The sequence below is a fragment of the Vigna unguiculata genome, chromosome 6 (genome assembly GCF_004118075.2).
Source record: "Vigna unguiculata cultivar IT97K-499-35 chromosome 6, ASM411807v1, whole genome shotgun sequence".
NCBI classification, from domain to species: Eukaryota; Viridiplantae; Streptophyta; class Magnoliopsida; order Fabales; family Fabaceae; genus Vigna; species Vigna unguiculata.
In genome coordinates, this window is record NC_040284.1 from 12,161,019 (window position 1) to 12,180,883 (window position 19,865).

Below are 19,865 nucleotides of genomic sequence, written 5' to 3' on the forward strand. Positions count from 1 at the left end.
GTTTCAACAATTAAAAAATTAACAGAACAAAAGTCAAAAGTCAATAAAAAAATAATTCACAGACATATTCTAAAATTAAAAATACTAAGTATTTGAAAAAGATTAAATCAAGTAAAATTTAAAATACAAGAAAGACTAAATAAATTTTTAAAATAAAATATATTTAAACTTGAAAACACATACAAAAATAAAATTTAATATATTTAAAATGTTACATAAAATACTTCTACACAATTTTATCCTTAAGAAACACTTCCAAAAATGAAAAAAAGATAGAAAAAAAAATTAACTTGTCTTTGACGTTAACTTATGTGGTACCAGGAACAATAATATTTATAATTATAATAATAATAATAATAATAATAATAATAATAATAATAATAATAATAATAATAATAATAATAATAATAATACTTTGTTTTGTTTGAATATTTATTTTTCGATCATTATCTTTAGATTTCGTATAAATTATTTAAACCACGATAACGCATCTGAGTCATATAATCATATCCCATGTTGAGTCATATACACTTTTATTTTAGAAAAAAATAATTAAAATATCTTCTTCTGATTCTAAGTGGACAACACGATTTTAATTATCGCTTGAAGCATATTCAACGCTCGTACAGTTCATCAACTGAAACACTTAGCATTCATTGTTGTTAGAGAGCAAATAATTAGAGAGAGAGAGCATTATTTTTTTAAAATATTTGAGTTAGAATTAATTAGTAGTTGAATTGTTTAAAGTTATAAAATTCGTTTACACGCGACCATATAAGAAAGAACGAAAAACAATGAAATATTATCTTTATTCCACTGTGCATATTATTCCACTCATAAATATTATCTTTATTTATGAGTTAGAATTAATTAGTAGTTGAATTGTTTAAAGTTATAAAATTCGTTTACACGCGACCCTAAAAAAAAGTACGAAAAACAATGAAATATTATCTTTATTCCACTGTGCATGTATACTACTAAAACATCAGTAAAAAACAATTCTGCTGATATAATCTTATTCTTTCACTAAATGGATTACTTGAAATAAAAATAACTAATAGATATAAGAATATACTAAAAAGTATAAAAATTAATACTTCGTCCGAAGATTTATCATTTTAAAATTTTTTTATATGACTATAAACTACAATTATTTTAGAAATGGAGGTAATAAGTAATTATTAACTATTATATAGAGAGTATATGAATAAAAGAAATAATAAGTTTCTTCTTTTGTAACATATCTTTTATATCTATAATATCTTATACACTATAAGAAAAATTAATATTAATGACGGTTAAAATCTGTTGGTAATAGTCAAAATCTATTGTTAAATCAGAATTATTGTCGAATTATCGACGATCAAAAATTTGTCAGTAAAACTCTTGTTGATAAAAATTTTATCAACGAAAGTCATGTTCCGTCGATAATTATTGATGAAAAAATTCATCGGTAAATATGTCGATAATTACCAACAGAAAAATTTGTCGATAAAATTTGTCGGTAATTATCAACGAAAAATCTGTCGATAATTACCCAAAAGTCTGTTGGTAAATAACGTGCACTGTTCATATTCTTCCTCCTCCCTTTTTCATTTTTTTCATCTTCTTCATCTTCTTCTCCTTTTCCTTCTTCTTCTCCTTCTTCTTATCTTTCTTCTCCATCTCCTTCTCCTTTTCCTTCTTCTTCTTCTTCTTTTTCTTATTCTTCTTCTTTTTTTTTCTTCTTCTTCTCCTTTTTTCTTTTCTTCTTCTTCTTCTTCTTCTCCTTCTCCTTTTTCTTTTCTTATTCTTCTTCTTCTCCTTTTGATTTTTTTTCTTCTTCTTCTTCTCTTCTTTCTTTCTTCTTCTTCTAGTCTTCAAGTGAGCTTTAGGGGAGAAATTTCCCACTCCTTTTACCGATGGATAAATCTGTTGATAAATTCGTCAATAAAAAATTTAAATTATTGACAGATTTTAAGCACCAATGGATTTTACCTGCTTCTTTTATCTACGAATTTATTCGTCAATAAATTCGTGGGTAAAATTTTTTTAAATTATCGACGAATTTTACCGACAGAATAATCTGTCAGTGATACAAATTTGGAAGAGAAATTTTTTGCTCATTTTATCGACGAATTATCGGTAAAAAGTTTGAATTATCGACAAATTTTCTGTCGATAAATGAAATCTATATTACCGATGAATTTTTTTCGTCGATAATTAAAATATGAAAATTCGTCGGTAATTCAAATTTACCGACTAAAATATATTCATTGGTAAAATTTCGTTGGTAATTTCAATATTTTTTTGTAGTGATATCTCTCATATTCTCACAATAACAAAATTTTAAACACTCATAATATTTTATATTATAATTATATATATGACTTATAATATTCCATGATATAATATGACTATCAAAATTTTATAAATCCGCATTTCAATCACATTAAACTTAAGATCAAAATACGAACTTAAGTAAATGTTCAAAATATATATATATATATTATATATATATATATTTAATTTAAAGTACATATTTTATGGTATGTTATTTTTAGTTGATTTTTTTTATTACAAATGAAATAACGTTTGTGATGTCACCGTCAACATAGGATTGCGGTGAATGCGGGGAACCAAGCTTCCCGTCAATGCAAGACATCGTTCACAACTTTATCTAAACAAACACTTTAGGTTAACATATAATAATTAAGGTTTAAAAAAAAGTATAAAACAGTATAATATTTAATAATTTAAGTGGAAGAACAATTTAAATTTGTGAACAAAAAACAGGAATTAAATGAATAATTAAATCATAAATTACATTATTATAATTTGATTTCATCAACTCTTTCCATTTATCCATTGCTTTAATATGTTTACAACTATAGTTATATAAAACTATAGTTATTAATTTTATTAAATATGATAACTTCAATTATTTTAGGATATGCTAATTTGTCAAGCTCACAATCATATTTATAAACTGATATAAAATCTTCCAATTTGATAAAATTAACGGTTGAAAATTATATTTTACAAAAGGTAATTTAACCCATTTTTTTATAATCATGTTAATGAGAAATATTTATTGGTTTTTTGCGTAACAAGTCCAAAAATTAAACATACATTGTATAATATTATTGATTTTGTTGAAACAGTTTAATATAAATTTGTATCTATTATGATCAATGCAATATTTCGCTTAAATGCTTCAAATTTAGTTTCTTTTTTTCAACCATCAATTTATTGGTACTGATCTCTTGGTAACGAAATGACTTCTCTTTTTGGTTTCCTTATAAGAATAATAGATAATACATAATTTGTTTCTTATAAAAAGGTTAGTGGTATTAGAATAAAAGGTGAATAATTTAAATCAATCTTACTATATCGGATTTCTTTAAAAAATAAGAGTTCTTTCTAAACGAAATATGATATTATTACAATATATATTTTGTAACTAGTTTAACATTAAATACAAGTATGCCGCCGCCTCTTCTTACTAGCCGCCACAGAATTATTAATTTAATGCTTATTGATTTATTCCTTTACACTTTTACATAGGGCGGCCAGATTCAGTGTCGATTTACTTTTCAAATCATAATTAGTTAATTATATCTAAATATGATTATAGTGATTTATTTCTAAATTTGTAGTTCGAAAAAAAGTGTTTTATTCTAATCTGTACATTTTTTTACGTAAATAGACTGAAATGAATGTTTTAAAAGTTTTGTGTGGTAACAATAAAAAAACAATTATTTAGTAGTTTAATGACTTATAATTTAGGATACATGATTACTTCAGTTTTGAACAAGTAAATTAGTGATAAAAATTCTTATTTGTTTAGGATAATGTAATTATATTATGTTAGTAAGATAATTATTTTAAGATTTACCTACTTGCGTTAGATAGGATTTTTTTTTTCAAAATTGATTAAGATTTGTAGAGTATAAGATTTTCATAATTATATCATTAGTTTGATAATTTCGCTTATATCTATTATGTTTTTATTGTCATAGTTTAGTCTTATTTTTTCCCTGTAAGAATAGATTATTAGTGAACTTTAGAGGACAACTAGTTAAAATATGAAACTTTCATAATACCTAAACATAAACTTTTTATATAAAAAAAAGTAAGTTTAACACTAAATTGTATTTTAAATAATCAATTTTAAACTAATCACATTATAAAGTCTAGGAACTAATTTATTACTAAATTATATAACAATATAAATATCATACTTTTTATATTAAACAATTTTTTTGTTCTATCAAAACTAAATTATTATTAATTTACACATTTAGAGAATAAAATAATTATTTACCCAAATGTTTAACGATATTTAGTGACGATTAATTTAAGGAACTTGAAAAATATTAATTTAAAAAATTTAGAAGAATATTCAAGTTTATTTTAAATTTGAATAACTAATAAAGTATTCATATTTTAATCATAATATAATTAATTTTCAGCTCTCACATCTCTGATTGAATTTTTTTTTATAAAATATTATATCGCGTAGTTATATCAATTTCAACTACAATTCTAGCATTAAAATATTTCATATCATATATGAAATTTATGTTATTTGTAAACCATAGTAAATCCTTGTCTGGGTTAATATCTGAAGCCTTATCCAATCTAGTTTCAAATATTCACGTCACAACTTTTGAAACAGAGTACCATGTCATATATAATGCGGTCAAAATCTGACCCCGGAATGTTCAATGAGTGCTCGCTTGCACTTGTTCTATGAAGGTTCATGAAAGCAAATTGTTCCATTTTTAATTATTTTCTGGTTGAACCAAAAGTTGACGACTCTGCCTCTTGAGCTAATTAACGACGCCATTGCTGTGGACATTTTCTTCTTGGTTAGACCAGATAATCACTTTCAGTTTCTGAGACTTTTCCTCCATACCCTTTTCCTTCTTCTTCTGCTTTTCCTTCATGAGTTTTGCTGGTTTGATCTAACACCACATCTTTCATCATGGGAAATACTTGTGCCAAAGGAAAACCGATTGCTCATGTATCTTCCTCCAATTTTTCTGGTTGGTTCCTCTTCTTTGGTGCTTTGAAGCCACTGTGTCTCTTTGTTTCCCTTTGTTTGTGCACTAATCCCAGAAAGAGTTTCAAGTTTGACTTTTTGTTTCTCATGCTCAATGTTGGCACTTTTCCTATTTAGTTTCTGATGCTTAAAACTTTATGTTCACTACAAATTATAAGCACTGACGTCTGCCCCAGAACTTCGAATCCAAGATGCATGCCCAAAACTTGTTTGCTGATTTTACAGTTAGAAATTTGCTTGCACGATTATGTTGGAAAGTTAATCTCATTGCTGCTTTTAACTTGCTTCTTATCTGTTTGTAGGAAGTAAGAGGCCTGCAAGTAAGCCAAGGCAGTATTCAAATTCTTCTGCTCAAAATCAAGCTCCAAAATCTTCAGAATCAATTGTTACCGCATCCATCTCTAGTAGCCTAAAGTCCTTCAGCTTGAATGATCTAAAGGAGGCCACTAAGAATTTCAGGAGAGAAAATTTGATCGGAGAGGGAGGATTTGGGCGTGTCTTCAAAGGATGGATTGATGAGAACACATATGGCCCCACAAAACCAGGCACCGGAATTGTGGTGGCCATTAAAAATCTTAAACCAGAAAGCTTCCAAGGCCACAAGGAATGGCTTGTATGTGTAACAACAACCATAAACCAAAGTTTTCTGTTTAGACTAATCAATGGTCTTGCTGTGCTGATGACTAAATTTACTTCCTTTGTTCTGGCAGGCAGAAGTCAGTTATCTTGGGCAGCATCAGCATGACAATTTGGTGAAACTTATTGGTTATTGTTTGGAAGGTAAAAACAGGCTTCTGGTTTATGAGTTCATGCAAAAAGGAAGTTTGGAGAATCATCTATTCAGAAGTAAGTTCATTTCACTCTAATCATATTTTTGTAAGCTTTTACAATACCAATTTGAGCTGAACCAAGATTCCTAAATCAACTCATCCTACCCTAAAATTTTGTTTTCTGTTTCTGCAGAAGGTGTTCAACCTATGGCTTGGGTTACAAGGGTCAACATTGCAATTGGTGTAGCAAGAGGACTAGCGTTCTTACATTCCCTGGATCAAAATGTCATCTTTCGTGATTTGAAGGCTTCCAATATCCTACTTGATTCAGTATGTGACATTAAAAGTTTGGTTTGTGGATCTGTAATGACTACATATTCTGGTTTACACATTCTTAAAGAGTAGCCTAATGCATATGTAGGACTTCAATGCAAAGCTTTCAGATTTTGGCTTGGCAAGGGATGGTCCAACCGGAGATAATACTCACGTTTCAACTCGAGTAATAGGAACTCAAGGCTATGCTGCACCAGAGTATGTTGCTACAGGTATCAAAGTTTGAAATCTAAATTTAGCTCAAACTAGTTCCTTTTTATCCTAAATACTTATGAAAGGTCATTTCAATAGTCATCCTTGGGCGATTTCTAAGTTGGTTTTGAATTGAACAGGTCACCTGGCACCAAGGAGTGATGTATACAGCTTTGGTGTGGTGTTGTTAGAGTTGCTTACTGGTAGGCGTGCTGTGGAAGATGACAGACCTGGATTTTCAGATGAAACTTTGGTGGATTGGGCAAAGCCATTTTTGAGTGACAACAGAAGAGTTTTGAGAATAATGGACACAAGGTTGGGGGGTCAATACTCTAAGAAAGGGGCAATGGCTGCAGCTGCACTTGCACTGCAATGTCTCAACACTGACCCCAAATTTAGACCCCCTATGGTGGAAGTTCTAGCAGCATTGGAAGTGCTTAATTCCTCAAACTCATTCACAAGAACACCACCAAGACCTGAGAGCCATGCAACCAAAAATCCTGCTGGCCATTCTCAAAAGTAAATGCAAAGTATAATGAATGCAACCAAAAATTCTGATGGCATTCCATTAAATTCACTTCTTGTTCTCCACCTTTTGGATGAATGCTTCTGCATCCTTCCATGAAGAAAAGAACAGAAGAATACTTTGTTATACCAACAAACAAATACTTTGTTCTTTCATTTCTTTGCCTCTGCCAAGAATTGTCACCTTTGCGGGTTGTTCAGAGTGTAGAGTATTAAATTGTGGTAGCGGATAGCTTCTTATTACATTGTATGAAGTTTTTGAGCATTTAGGATGGCTATTGTTCATGTACAAAATTGGGAAATTGAATAGTTAATGGATATGTTCATGTAGTATCTTCATACGTTATATACTTAATTTGGCTTTTGAACTAATTGTTTAACAACATTAACCTCCATATAAATTAGACAAAGTAATATACAGAACGGTAGAGTTTTAATATTCTTTATTTATTTATTTTTAAAAATTTAAGATTATAGAATTATACAATTATAGGATTTGTTATAAAATAAAGGAGAGAAGGAGAAGATAGAGTGCACACTGATTCTTTGTGTATACCAAGAGGAAAAATCCCAAATAAAAAAACAACCTAAAGGATACAACTTAATGATTACAATAGTTAATGCAAAAAGTTTAGATTAGATCAATAGTAATCAATCATGAGTAGTTGTTACCAAGTCAATTGACATCCATTAATTTCATAACACTTCCCTTGGATGTGAGGATGTGTCCTGTTAAAATCTTACTAGTAAAAATCCTTTGGGGTAAAAATCTAGTGAAAGAAAAAGAGTAGATCATTCTTTATTCTTCGGTATAAAAATCCTGTTAAAATCCTACTAGTAAAAACCTTTTGGGGTAAAACCTAATGAAGGAAAAAAAATATATCATTCTTTGTTCTTCGGTATAATATTATTCATCACATTTTCTATTTTTCCCCTTATGTAAACTTACATAATTAATATAACAAAGTTCAATCTTGTGAACCAATTGTTCAAATGTTCTCTTTGACAAAGACTTTGTAAATAAATCTGTCAGATTTTCACATGAACGAATATTTTGGATCTCTATATATCATCATTTCTTTAATGATCATGAGTGGAAAAGAATTTTGGAAGAATATATTTTGTTCTATCACCTTTAATATATCCTTATTTCAATTGAGAAATATATGCACTATTGTCTTCATATATGGTTTTTGATTCCATTTTTCCTTATGATAGACCATAAGTTTGTTGCAAATGTTGAATTATAGATCTTAACCAAATACATTCATGACTTGCCTCATGTAATGCTAAATTTTTGCATGATTTGGCGATATAGCTGTTATGGTTTGTTTCACATACCGCCATGAAATTGTTATGCCATTGCATGTGAACAAATACCCTCTTCCTGATTTACCATTATGAGAATCTGGTAAATAATCTGCATCTGGATAACACATTAGATATGATTTTGAATCATTTGGATAAAATAAGCCCATATTCATAATGTCCTTAAGATAACAAAGTATATGTTTTATTGTAGAACAATGTCTTCTTGTAGGTGAAGAACTATATCTTGCTAACAAATTTATAGCAAATGCTATATTAGGTCGAGTATAATTGGCAAGATACATTAGTGCTCTAATAGCACTAAGATGTGGTCCTTCCAAACTAAAAAGTTCTTCGTCCTTTTCTTGAGGTCTAAAAGGTTTTTTATCAACATTTAATGGCCTTACAACCATTGGACTGCATAATGGATGTGACTTGTCCATTTAGAACCTTTTAAGCACCTTCATTATATAAGCCTTTTGATATACAAAAACACCTTCATTTAAATACTCAATTTCTAATCTCAAAGAAAACTTAGCTCTTCTAAGATCCTTCATCTCAAATTCTTTCTTTAAGCAATTAGTTGTCTTTGTTAGTTCATTAGGAGTTCCAACGATGTTTATGTCATCTATATAAACAAAAATTATGACAAATTCATTTTCTAATATTTTCATATAAATACAAGGACAAATAGTATCATTTGTATACTCTTCTTTTAACAAGTACTCACTAAGACGGTTATACCGCATACGTCCTAATTGTAAGACCCGTGGAATTTAATTAATTAAATAAATAATTAATTAATAAATACGAGTAGTTGGAGCTTTTATGATATTTAATATGGATTGATGTGACGTGGGAAAAGTACTAGTTCAAGTGGTTGAGAGTACTTGGGTTCAAGTCCTATGTATGCCAATTGTGTGTTATTTAATTGTTATTATTTTATATATATGTTGATCATGTTTAGAGATAATATAATCATTGAATTATATTAGTCATCATGAAATATGAATTGGTTGAATGGTTGAGCATTGATTTGGCTTTGGCATGGATGTGGGTTCAAACCTTTGAGAACCCAAATTAAACTTTATTTTTGCTAAACTTAGTTTTGGCGTGAATATGAAAGGGTAGAGAAAACCCTAGTTGGGTGGGCAGCCCAAGGGAGGCTGGAAAAGCAGCCCATAAGTGACCTTGAATGGTAATTGTTGACATGAGAAGCCAAGGTGGTTTGCTTCTTAAAGATTTGATGAAGATTGAATGAAGCTCTTTTGAACTATCTTGAAGCCATTACCATTGGAATGAAGCCCACATTGATGAAGGAAAGGTGATTTGATGATAACCATGTTGATCAAGGCTAGAACGTGTGCTCTCCATGTAGTTACATCATTAAGAAAATGTATTTGAAGTTTGTAATTCATATTGTAGACCTTGTAGCATGAATTAGATGTTTTGGTCTTATATGTGTCTTTTAATCTGTTGAATGGTTTTTCAACAGGTTAAAATGTCTTTTTTAGTTTGTTGAATGGTTTTTTAACAGGTTAAAATGTCTCTTTTAGTCTGTTGAATGGTTTTTCAACAGGTTAAAAGGTTGGCTGCAGTAGTCTTAAACCGCAACAAATTCAATAAGTTGATTTAGTTTTTAATCGACTGATTTCACTTAAGTAAAGTGAAATCAATCGATTGATTTGAAAATCAACCTATTGAATTTCGTAATAGTTTAACTATAAAAGTTGTGATTTTCGAAAGAGAGGTCTGTTGATCATTTTAGAGCGTGATTTTGTTTTAGAAACTTGTGGAAACTCTCTCCTTCGTGATCATATGTGTTGCAGTTGTTGAAGATTGATCTTGGATCAAATTCTTGGAGCTTTTGGCTTGGTTTGAAGCTTGGAGAAGTGGTTTGTGGTAGGCTGGGTTGTGCTACCACTCAGGTTTGATCTTTCTCAAGCTTTGTGTGTGTGCCTGGTGGTTTTCTAGGTCTGCAAGAGGGTTCTTGATGTGCTGGTGTGATTCTTGTGTGATTCAAGGGTCTTTTGTGGTGTTTTTGCATATTTTGGAAGTGTAAGAGTGGATACTTTGTAAATCTTTTGAAATAGTGCAAAGTCAAGCTCAAGTTGCCTTGACAAACTGGATGTAGCTCAGGTTTGAGTGAACTAGTATAAAAATCTCGTGGTGTCCTCTCTTCTCTAACCTTTCTCTCTTGCATTTTCATTTTAAAGTTTCAAGAACTTGTGTTTTAATAATCTTTTTCATGTTCTTGCATGTTTCCATGGCAACTGCAGCATTGAGTATGTTTACATAATCATTTGGAACCTATTTTGATCATTTTTGTGCATTGTTCCTGGTTTAAAATTCAAATTCGCATTTCTACATTATTCCCAGCATTTCAGTCGGCTGTTTTCCTGTTTCAATCGATTGATTATACTATAACATAATCTGTTTAGTAAAATCAATCTGTTAACTCTATTTTTGATCAACTGAAAGTACTATCCAACACCTTTTGCATCCTAACTTGGTGATCCATTTGATTCAATTAAAGGTGGTTTTTAGCTTGCAAAGATAGCCTAAATTTTTAACTAGCCAATTCAACCCCCTTTTTAGCTTTTCAACCATTTCAAAACTAAGAGTAATTACATTCCCTTTAATGTTAATTTCGTTTTTAGGGCAATTAAGAGTAATTAACACCCAATTAAGTGATTTTTGAGAGAGAAGGAGAGAGCTTTGAGTTGATTTTCGTTCTGCACATTGAGAGAGTAAGTTTTGAGTGATTTTGGTGCTGTGAGAAGAACCTTGGAATTCTCAAGCTTTTAGCAAGGAAGCTAGGTTAGGGGAGCCGAACTCGTTAATTGGATGTATAAATACGGTTGCATTTTATGAATTTCGGGTTTCTGGAATTTTTCCAGAAACTGCTTGGCAGGTGATGAATTTCTGCCAAGCGACTCATTAACGCTATGCTAATTCTGGGTCCCAGAGACGGATCCGCTTGGCGGCACTAATTGGCCCGCCAGGCGACACTTGTGTCCAATCCAATTCTGGGTTCTCCCTGATGAAGGGCCTGGCGGTAGTGGTTGAACCACCAGGCGACGCGAGGATCTTGGCTCGATTTTGGGTATTTTAGTGTTTTTGGAGGATTTTGATCGATACAAAATCATGTTCTAATGGTTGTGAATAATTCGACATCATACAATCCTTAAATTCGTGGAGGTTGGGGTTTAATTGAGTTGAACATTGTATGAATGTGAGTTTTAGGGTTGATGATTGGAGTCTTGATGAATTGGATATAATTGTTATGTTTTACACTAGAATTGAGTTGGATATAATTAAATTTGATTACTGGTAAGCCTGTTAATAGGTTCACGAGCCTAATGATGAAAATAGGCATAAAAACGCTTGATGAACTATTTAGGAAGGGTTATGCAGGGTTTGAAATTCTGGGATTCTTTCCAGAATAGAATGCACCGCCTGGCGGCTCAATCCTTGCTGCCAGGCTCCATCGCAGAATGAGTGACCTGCTGTTGAGTCTCTTGGCAAGCGTACCAAAAGTCAACTGTAGTATAATGATTTGAAGTAAGAGTGTCGAACCCACGAGGAACAGATTCAGTTAAAATAATTAATTATCTCAATCAGCATATATATACAAAGATTTTAAATTTGATTTGACATTGACTTTTGCATAAAATTAATACAGTAAAAGCGGAAAAGTTTAGAAAAATACAGTAAAAGAAACTGGGATTGAATTTCATCTATCTCCCTTGTTTGTAATCTGGATGAATATAATATATAACATCTGAAAATACCAATATTGATGCACACTCAAAAATCATTTATACCGATCCCTCGCGTATAAAATTCATAAGATTAGTTTCCTGAATATTGATTCCTCACATATTCAACAAACTATCCAGCATTACGGTCGAGTGTTAAAAGCAATTGATATATTGAGATCTATTCCTAGCATCACAGTATATCAAGTATCATTATTCAAATCAGATTTTCAGAAATACTTTCCAGTCAGATCTAAAAATCAAAATCAAAACCTCTATTGATCAGATAGAAGTAAGCATTAAGAGCAGAACAATAATACCAATATTGAGTAAAACAGAAATGCTATATATAAATATCACCAGATTACATCCAAGTTCGAGTAGATTACATTCAATCCCATGGAAAGAGATTAGCCACTCATGGTAGCTATCAAAATCCTAAGAGCTAAGAAGAAGAAGAAGAAAATGAGAGACTGTAATGCTCCTGGTAGCAGTTCTGCAGCACGGACGTCTTCTTCTCCAAAAATTCCAAGCTCCCTCTCTTTCTGATGCACTCAGAATATATACCCACGAAGTCTCGCTCAAGCTACCAAAGTCTCGCTTGAGCGAGACAACATTCTTCATCCTAAAGAAAGCCTCTCGCTTGGGCGAGATGTGCTGAAGCCAACATCTCGCTTAAGCGAGCAAGAGTACTTCAAGCTGAAGAAAGGATCTCGCTTAGGCGAGATTGGCAGCATCTGAACTCGCTTGGGCGAGTATGGCGGCAAGAGAGGGTCTCCACTGCACGAACTCTCGCTTAAGCGAGATTCTGCGTCGCTTAAGCGAGAATGGCGGTAGTGGCTTTGGCTTAGGCGAGAATGCTTTGGTTTTGAGCGAAGTTAACATCATTCCTTCCCTATTTTCTCTATTTCTTACTTTCTCCTTCACTCTTCTTGAGTTCTCTTTAATCTTTCCTGAAAAACACACAAAATAGGATCAAATGATTTCTTTAAATTAAAACTTGGAAGCATGTGATTGAAACTTGAATTTAGGGAGAATCAATATGAAATGAACACAAATTTAAAGTATAAGTGCCAGAGTTTGTTATGAATCTTTACTAAATTTTGGCACTTATCAACTCCCCCCAACCTAGCATCTTGCTTGTCCTCAAGCAAAGTAACAAAATCAACAGCCATTCAAAACTAAAACTGAAATTGGTTATTGAGAAATCATTTTCACAGTTCCTGTCCAGACAACTTTTGCATTCCAAACCACAGATTCAAAATCAGAAGCAAATGGTGAATCCAATTATCAAACAGCAGTAGGATAAGAGTGCAGCCAATTTTTCAGGAAAACTAATTGTAAGAACAAGTGATTATAACCAAGGAAATTCTCTCTTAAGTCTCACAGGCATGTGTCTCTCTCATTTTCCACTGAATTTCAACAAATCAAAATTGCTAGTCATTTTCAATCCAACCACAAACACACAATCAGCATGGATCTTAAGGTCTTTTCAAGGTTGTAATGAGGCTAGGCTTTCAAGAATAATGGTTTTTCAAGATCACAAAAAGCACAACTTAGAAAAGAGAGCATAACTACAATTCAAACCCAATTCTACTCTCCATTCCTCATAATTTAGACCTCAATACACCAAGTTTCTCTTTCATTCATAATTCACTCTTATCTCTTTTTGTTCTTTTTAATTTTTGTGTAAATATATACATTCCTACACAATACTAGAGAGTGAATTATGATACTCAGCCCTTTTCTTCCTTAAGTGCAATTCTACCAACTAATTACCCTCCCTTACAGTTGAAAAATACACCTATGCTCTCTATCCCTAAGTGTGCAAAGGGAAAGGATAATAATTCAAGTTAAGGTTAAGGTGCATAATTCAAACAATTAGGCTCAAATGGGCTATCAACAAAGGATGATTATTTACAGGTTGGCTATTTGGCACTGAGTTATAAATTCAACAAAATTGCCTTAATCATTTCCATGCTTTAAATGTGATGTTATCAAATGAAAATCAAGCAATATCAATTTGTCAACAAACAGTGGAAACACTCAAACTGTTTAAGGATTCACACACTAACTGGGTTTTCTGGTTTATTTCCTTGGTATCTCACTTGTTGTTACAACTGATTATCTTGACTAACTATGCAGCACTAATATCCTAATTCTGTTTAATTATGAATTCAACCAAAATTTCCCTTTTTCACCTCTGTGTTCAGTTCACTCAGTTGTTCAAGACTCAGGATACTTACTGAAATCAGATTTCTTTTTAACCAATTTTCTCAAGAAAGATTTTCAAAGTGATTCCCAAAAAATTTTAGCTGTTTCTAAGTATTATGCACAAAATACTAAGCCAAAAGGTAAAGTTAAACAGTTAATTAACTAGATAATATAACATTCTAGCCAAAACAACTAAAGCAAAATAGTAGTAATTACATAAATACTGCAAAATACTAAAAGAAAAAGAACAATGAAACCGTATTTATAGAGTTTGAAGGGTGGAATGGTGATGTGGATCAATCTCCTCCAAAATCAATCTCATCCTCAATGTCTGCTCTATCTGTGTCAGCAGCTCCTGATGGTCCCTCACCTGCAACAGGTCCACCTCCCCCTGGGAAAATAGGACTGTCCCTAGGCCACTGTAGATAAGTGAAGAATTCTGGTGGAGTCATGCCTGGGTATGGTCCGCGAACATTCTGGTGGAGGTACTCCTGAAGATGGAGTTGTCCTCTATGAATGGAAGCATTTTGCTGATGAGTGTGCTCCATCTGCAACCTCAGATATCTCATCTGCTCAAGCAACTCATTATTCATGTTGAGTTGAGGTTGCTGTGTGGGCCCTGTTTGTTGTTCTTCCATTGCTGGTTGGTCTTCAGCTGGTTGGTCTTCAACTTGTTGATCCAGCTGGGGCTCTTCTAGCTGCTCCAAGTCCTCTGGGTGGGTACAAAAGTGTTCAATGAATTTCTTGGTAATTGAAGGTCGTATCTTTTCAGTTAGTTCTACCTCCACCCCTTGTTCTTGGCAAAGAGCTGTGATCAAAGCCGGAAAACCCAAAGCACCTTTTGCCTTGTCATTCCTACTGTTGACTTCGTATCTCACAAATTTGTGGATTTCTTCAGAGATAATTGTGGCGACGTCAACAGTCAGATCCTCCCTCATTATGCAATAAAGGAGATGACATCTAGGGACGTTCAAGTCTGACACGTGGCCAATGGGCACTATGTTTGCAAGTAAGAATGTGGTCCAGACTTGGGCTAAGGTTTTCATATCTCCTCTTAGAATTCTGAGGGGATTTCCAGTGGGTCCGACTTGATAAGATCGGTTGGCAGCACATATAAGGAGTGCTACTTCATTTTCATCATAAGGTTCATGGCTCCTCCTTCTTGTTGTGAAGTCACAGCGTTGCCCTGGTTGTAGAGGTAGTGGATTACCAAGGAACTCACTGATAGCAGCTCGATCATAATTTACCCATCTTCCCCTAACTTTAGATCTCTTTTCACCAGGATTGTCCTCAGAATAAGCATTTGCATAGAACTCCCTGACAATTTCTGGGTCAAATTTGGGAAGCGGGTCAGCCAACTTCATCCAGTTCCTCCTGATAAGGCCATTCAAGAAAGGATCATATTCATCTGGAAGTAGAACCACCTTTCTTTCTTTGATAAAGACCCAGTTCTTTATCTTTTCATAACGTTCTTCTCTTTCGGGGTCTCTAAAACGGTTGGTAATTGGCCTTTCAGGAGAAGAGCTGCTTGCACGTCTTCTCCTTTTCCCTTTATTGGTTTCAATAACGGGATGTTTAGCTGTTGTCTTCGTTCTAGCCATTGACTTGCAAATATGAGAATTAACCCACCAAAAACATGACCAATTCAGCTTAATTCACTAACCAATCACAAACAAGAACAATTTCAACATGGAATTTTATCAAACACATGGAGTGCATTTTCAAATGGTAAAAAAATTTTGAAACAAGTCAACCATAAGCAACCCACATTTTTCAATTTCAGCATCAATTCAAACTAAACCCCACAGTATAAACACAAAACGCATCAAATTATAGCATGGATACTACCTAGGGTTTACAAGAGCACAAAAACATGACTATGCTTGATGGAAATGAAGAAAATGAGGAAGAACTTACCTTGAAGTGAAATTAGCAAAAGGAGACAAAATTTGTGAGTTAAAATGCAGAGAATTGAATGAGTGAAGGCGCACTCAAAATTGAAGAGAAGAGAAGGTGAGCGAGGGTTTGGAGAGAAGAGAGAAAGTGAACAAATCTGCCACTGTCCCTCACTTAAACGCGAATTCTCGCTTAAGCGAGCCATTCTCGCTTAAGCGAGATGGGCGTGAGAGGAAAAATTAAAAAGTCTCACGCAGGCGAGGCTGTGTCGCCCAAATCACCCCTGGTGCAGGGCATTCTCGCCCAGGCGAGCCACTACTCGCTTAAGTGAGTATATCAACAAAATTGGTTGGCTCAGGTTCTGCATATCTCGCCCAGGCGAGACATGTTTAGCTTGGGCGAGATTTTCGTGCAGTTTTGACACATGCTGATTTTGCCACTTTTCAGTTTTTGGTTCAACTTCTCCTCACTTGATTCATGATCCTTTCAATCCAAATAACTCGAAAACACACATCAAACCATACTTCAGTCAATTCTCTATCATTCCAAAAGGTTTCACATCAACAAACTCAAAATCAAGCTTTTAAAATCAAATTTCACAGTTTGGCCAAAACAAGGCAATTTTTAGCATTTGGTGATCTCAATTCTGGCACCAAAACTCATTCCCATGCTTAAAATACCAGTTTTGTTTGAAAACAACCAAAATTGCATGGTTTGCCTTATTGAGATGATTGGATGCTAAAAACTTACCTTTTACATACGAACATAGAACTTTAAACACAAACACATACTTACATACACAAACACATTTAATCACACAAGATGAAATTAAAGTGCAAAAACATAATTAAAACACTGGGTTGCCTCCCAGGAAGCGCTTGTTTAACGTCACGAGCCTGACGCCTGTTTCATTTAAGGTTCATCAAGTTGAATGATTGTGGCGAGCCTATCAATCTCACCACCAAGATAGGGCTTCAACCTTTGCCCCTTTACAACCCAGCTCTTTTTAGATTCAGGATCCTCTAGCTCAATGGCTCCATAGGATTTCACGTCTTTGACAAGGAATGGTCCTGACCACTTTGATTTTAGCTTTCCAGGGAATAATCTCAACCTGGAATTGAACCATAACACTGATTGGCCTGGATAAAATTCTCTTTTGAGAATTTTCTTGTCATGATAAACTTTCATCTTTTCCTTGTAGAGCTTAGAGGACTCATAAGCGCTGAGTCTCCTTTCCTCCAATTCTGGCAGCTGTAATTTTCCTTTTTCTCCTACTGCCTCATCATCATGAACACCAGCTAAAGCCTTTTTTAAAGGGTTCGCTTTTGTCACTTGCTTTCTAGCTGATAAAAAAGTTTCATCTATCACATCTACTTTGAAACATTGTTGTTTGTCTTTAGTATGTTGCATTGCCTTGAATACAGTAAAGTTGACTTCATCATCCTGCACTCTGACCTTCAGTTTGCCATCATCAACATCAATAATGGCCTTGGCTGTTTTCATGAAAGGTCTTCCCAGTATCAGAGGGACTTCAATGTCTTCCTCAATATCCATCACAACAAAATCGACTGGGAATATGAATTTATCAACTTTAACTAAAACATCCTCTACCACTCCATATGGATACTTCAAAGATCTGTCAGCTAATTGCAATGTCATCCTTGTAGGCTTTACTTCTAGATCTCCTATTCTCCGTAGCATAGACAGAGGCATCAAATTTATACTTGCACCCAAGTCGAGCAATGCTTTATCTACTGGCAATGTTCCAATTGTGACTGGAATTGTGAAGCTCCCAGGGTCTTTGGATTTCTGAGGTAATGATTTCTGGATTATAGCACTGCACCCTGCTTCCAGCTCCATTGTCTCTTCAGAAAATTTTCTTTTCTTTGTTAGGAGCTCTTTCATGAATTTTGCATAAGTTGGCATCTGCTCCATAGCATCCAAAAAAGGAATATTAATCTGCAGTCGTTTGAAAATATCCATGAACCTTGCAAACTGCCTCTCTTTGTCCTTTTTGGAAGGGTTTTGAGGGTATGGAAGGTTTTTCAACTGGGGTACCTGTTTCTCACCCTTCTCCCCCTTTTTCTCCTTATTTTTATTTTTTTCTTCTTTTTCTTCTCTTCTATTTACAAACTCTCTTTTATTTTTTCTTCCTCTCCCTCACACTCATTTTTTTCTTTCTCTCTCTCTGGTTCCTCCAACACCTCCTCCTCTGCAACCAGGTTGTCTCCAATCCCTCTTCCCACAATCTTACCACTTCTGGTAGTAATTGAATTACAGTGCTCCTTCGGATTAGTCTGCGTGTTGGCTGAAAATTGACCTGCTTGCTGATCTGATAATTGCTTAGCCAACTGTCCAACCTGTACTTCAAGATTTCTGATTGAAGCTTCTGTATTCTTCTGATTGGTCAAAGAAGCTTGCATAAACTTTTCTAAAGTATCCTCCAGTTTAGATGTTCTGTCATGCACCGAAGGATAATGTTGTTGCTGTTGTTGATAAGGAGGTTGTCTGTTTGAAGGACCAGCATCTTGCTTCCATCCAAAGTTCTGATTTGGATTGTTTCTCCACCCCTGTGAAAAGTTGTTATTGTTGGAGAAATTTCCTGGTCTTCCTTGGTTGCTCACATATTAAACTTCTCCTTGTGAGCTACTCTGATAAGAACAATGACCATTTGGATGATCTCCTCCACAGAAGTCACATCTCATGGGTTGTTGACTAGGAGAAGATTGCACAACTTGCAACTGCTCTGGTAATTTAGCCATTTGCTTCGTCAGTGCTTCAATCTGTTGAGTCAGAATCTTATTCTGAGCTAAGATCGCATCTGTAGTACTAAGATCAAGCACTCCCTTCCTCTCAACAGTCTGCCTATTATGCTGAGCTTGATGATCTGTGGATGCTAATGCCTCAATGATTCTTGTTGCTTGCTCTGCATCTACACTCATCATTGTTCCACCTGCTGCTGCATCTAATATCATCTTGGTGTCAGGCCTCAGACCATTACAGAATATGTTCAACTGAGCAATATCCTCAAATCCGTGATTTGGGCATTTCCTCAATAAGGAATTGAACCGCTCCCAAGCTTCACAGAATGGTTCATCTGGTCCTTGCCTAAACGTTGAAATATCAGCTTTGGCTTTGATGTAGCGAGATGGTGGAAAGAATCTGTTCAAAAATTTCTCCTCAACATCCTTCCAGCTATTCAAACTCTGATTTGGATGTGACTTAAGCCATTCCTTTGCTTTACCTGCCAAAGAAAAAGGAAACAACCGCATGTATACATGCTCAAGATCTCCTTCTTGAAAGCCCATGGTTCCTATCAATTCATAGAATGTAGAGAGATGAGTGTATGGATCTTCATTATCCATTCCAGTGAATTGATGAGAACTGATCAAGCTGAGGAAAGCTGGCTTCATCTCCAGAGTTTTAGTGGTGGATGGTATTGCTATGCTAGAAAAATATCTCGGCCCTTGTTGCATAGCATAGTCTCCAAGTGTCTTCCTGGCTAGAGCTGGTCTCTGATTCTCCATGTTTTCTGATTGAGGTGTGATGGAAGTACTGGAAGATTCTTCCCTTGTCTTTCCTTGCTTCTTTTTGCTTTTGCCTCTGTTCCTTCTAGTTGTCTTTTCTATCTCCGGGTCAAATGCTAATCGATCTTCAGGAACCTGACCTCTTAAGAGCATAAATCAAACAGCTCAAGCAAGGATTAGTACAAAGGGAAAATTTAATAAGCTATCTAATAAAGAAAAATATACACAAAGCTGGATGAGATAACTAGAAATTTCAAAAGAACACCGTTCCCCGGCAACGGCGCCAAAAATA

General features: G+C 33.9%; 1 protein-coding gene and 1 non-coding gene across 2 annotated transcripts; both read left to right on the forward strand.

Moving 5' to 3' along the window:
• Nucleotides 1-4,710: 4,710 nt before the first annotated feature.
• On the forward strand, nt 4,711-7,213 carry LOC114186687 (probable serine/threonine-protein kinase PBL2). The gene is made up of 6 exons (XM_028074663.1): nt 4,711-5,030; nt 5,350-5,660; nt 5,758-5,893; nt 6,011-6,147; nt 6,239-6,362; nt 6,483-7,213. The coding sequence occupies exons 1-6, from the start codon at nt 4,970-4,972 to the stop codon at nt 6,863-6,865; spliced, it is 1,152 nt and encodes a 383-aa protein (XP_027930464.1). The 5' UTR covers nt 4,711-4,969; the 3' UTR covers nt 6,866-7,213.
• An 11,863-nt stretch (nt 7,214-19,076) lies between these two features.
• LOC114189298 lies at nt 19,077-19,183 on the forward strand. Its single transcript, XR_003605604.1, has one exon. It is a non-coding gene; the product is annotated as a small nucleolar RNA R71 (small nucleolar RNA).
• Nucleotides 19,184-19,865: the final 682 nt, after the last annotated feature.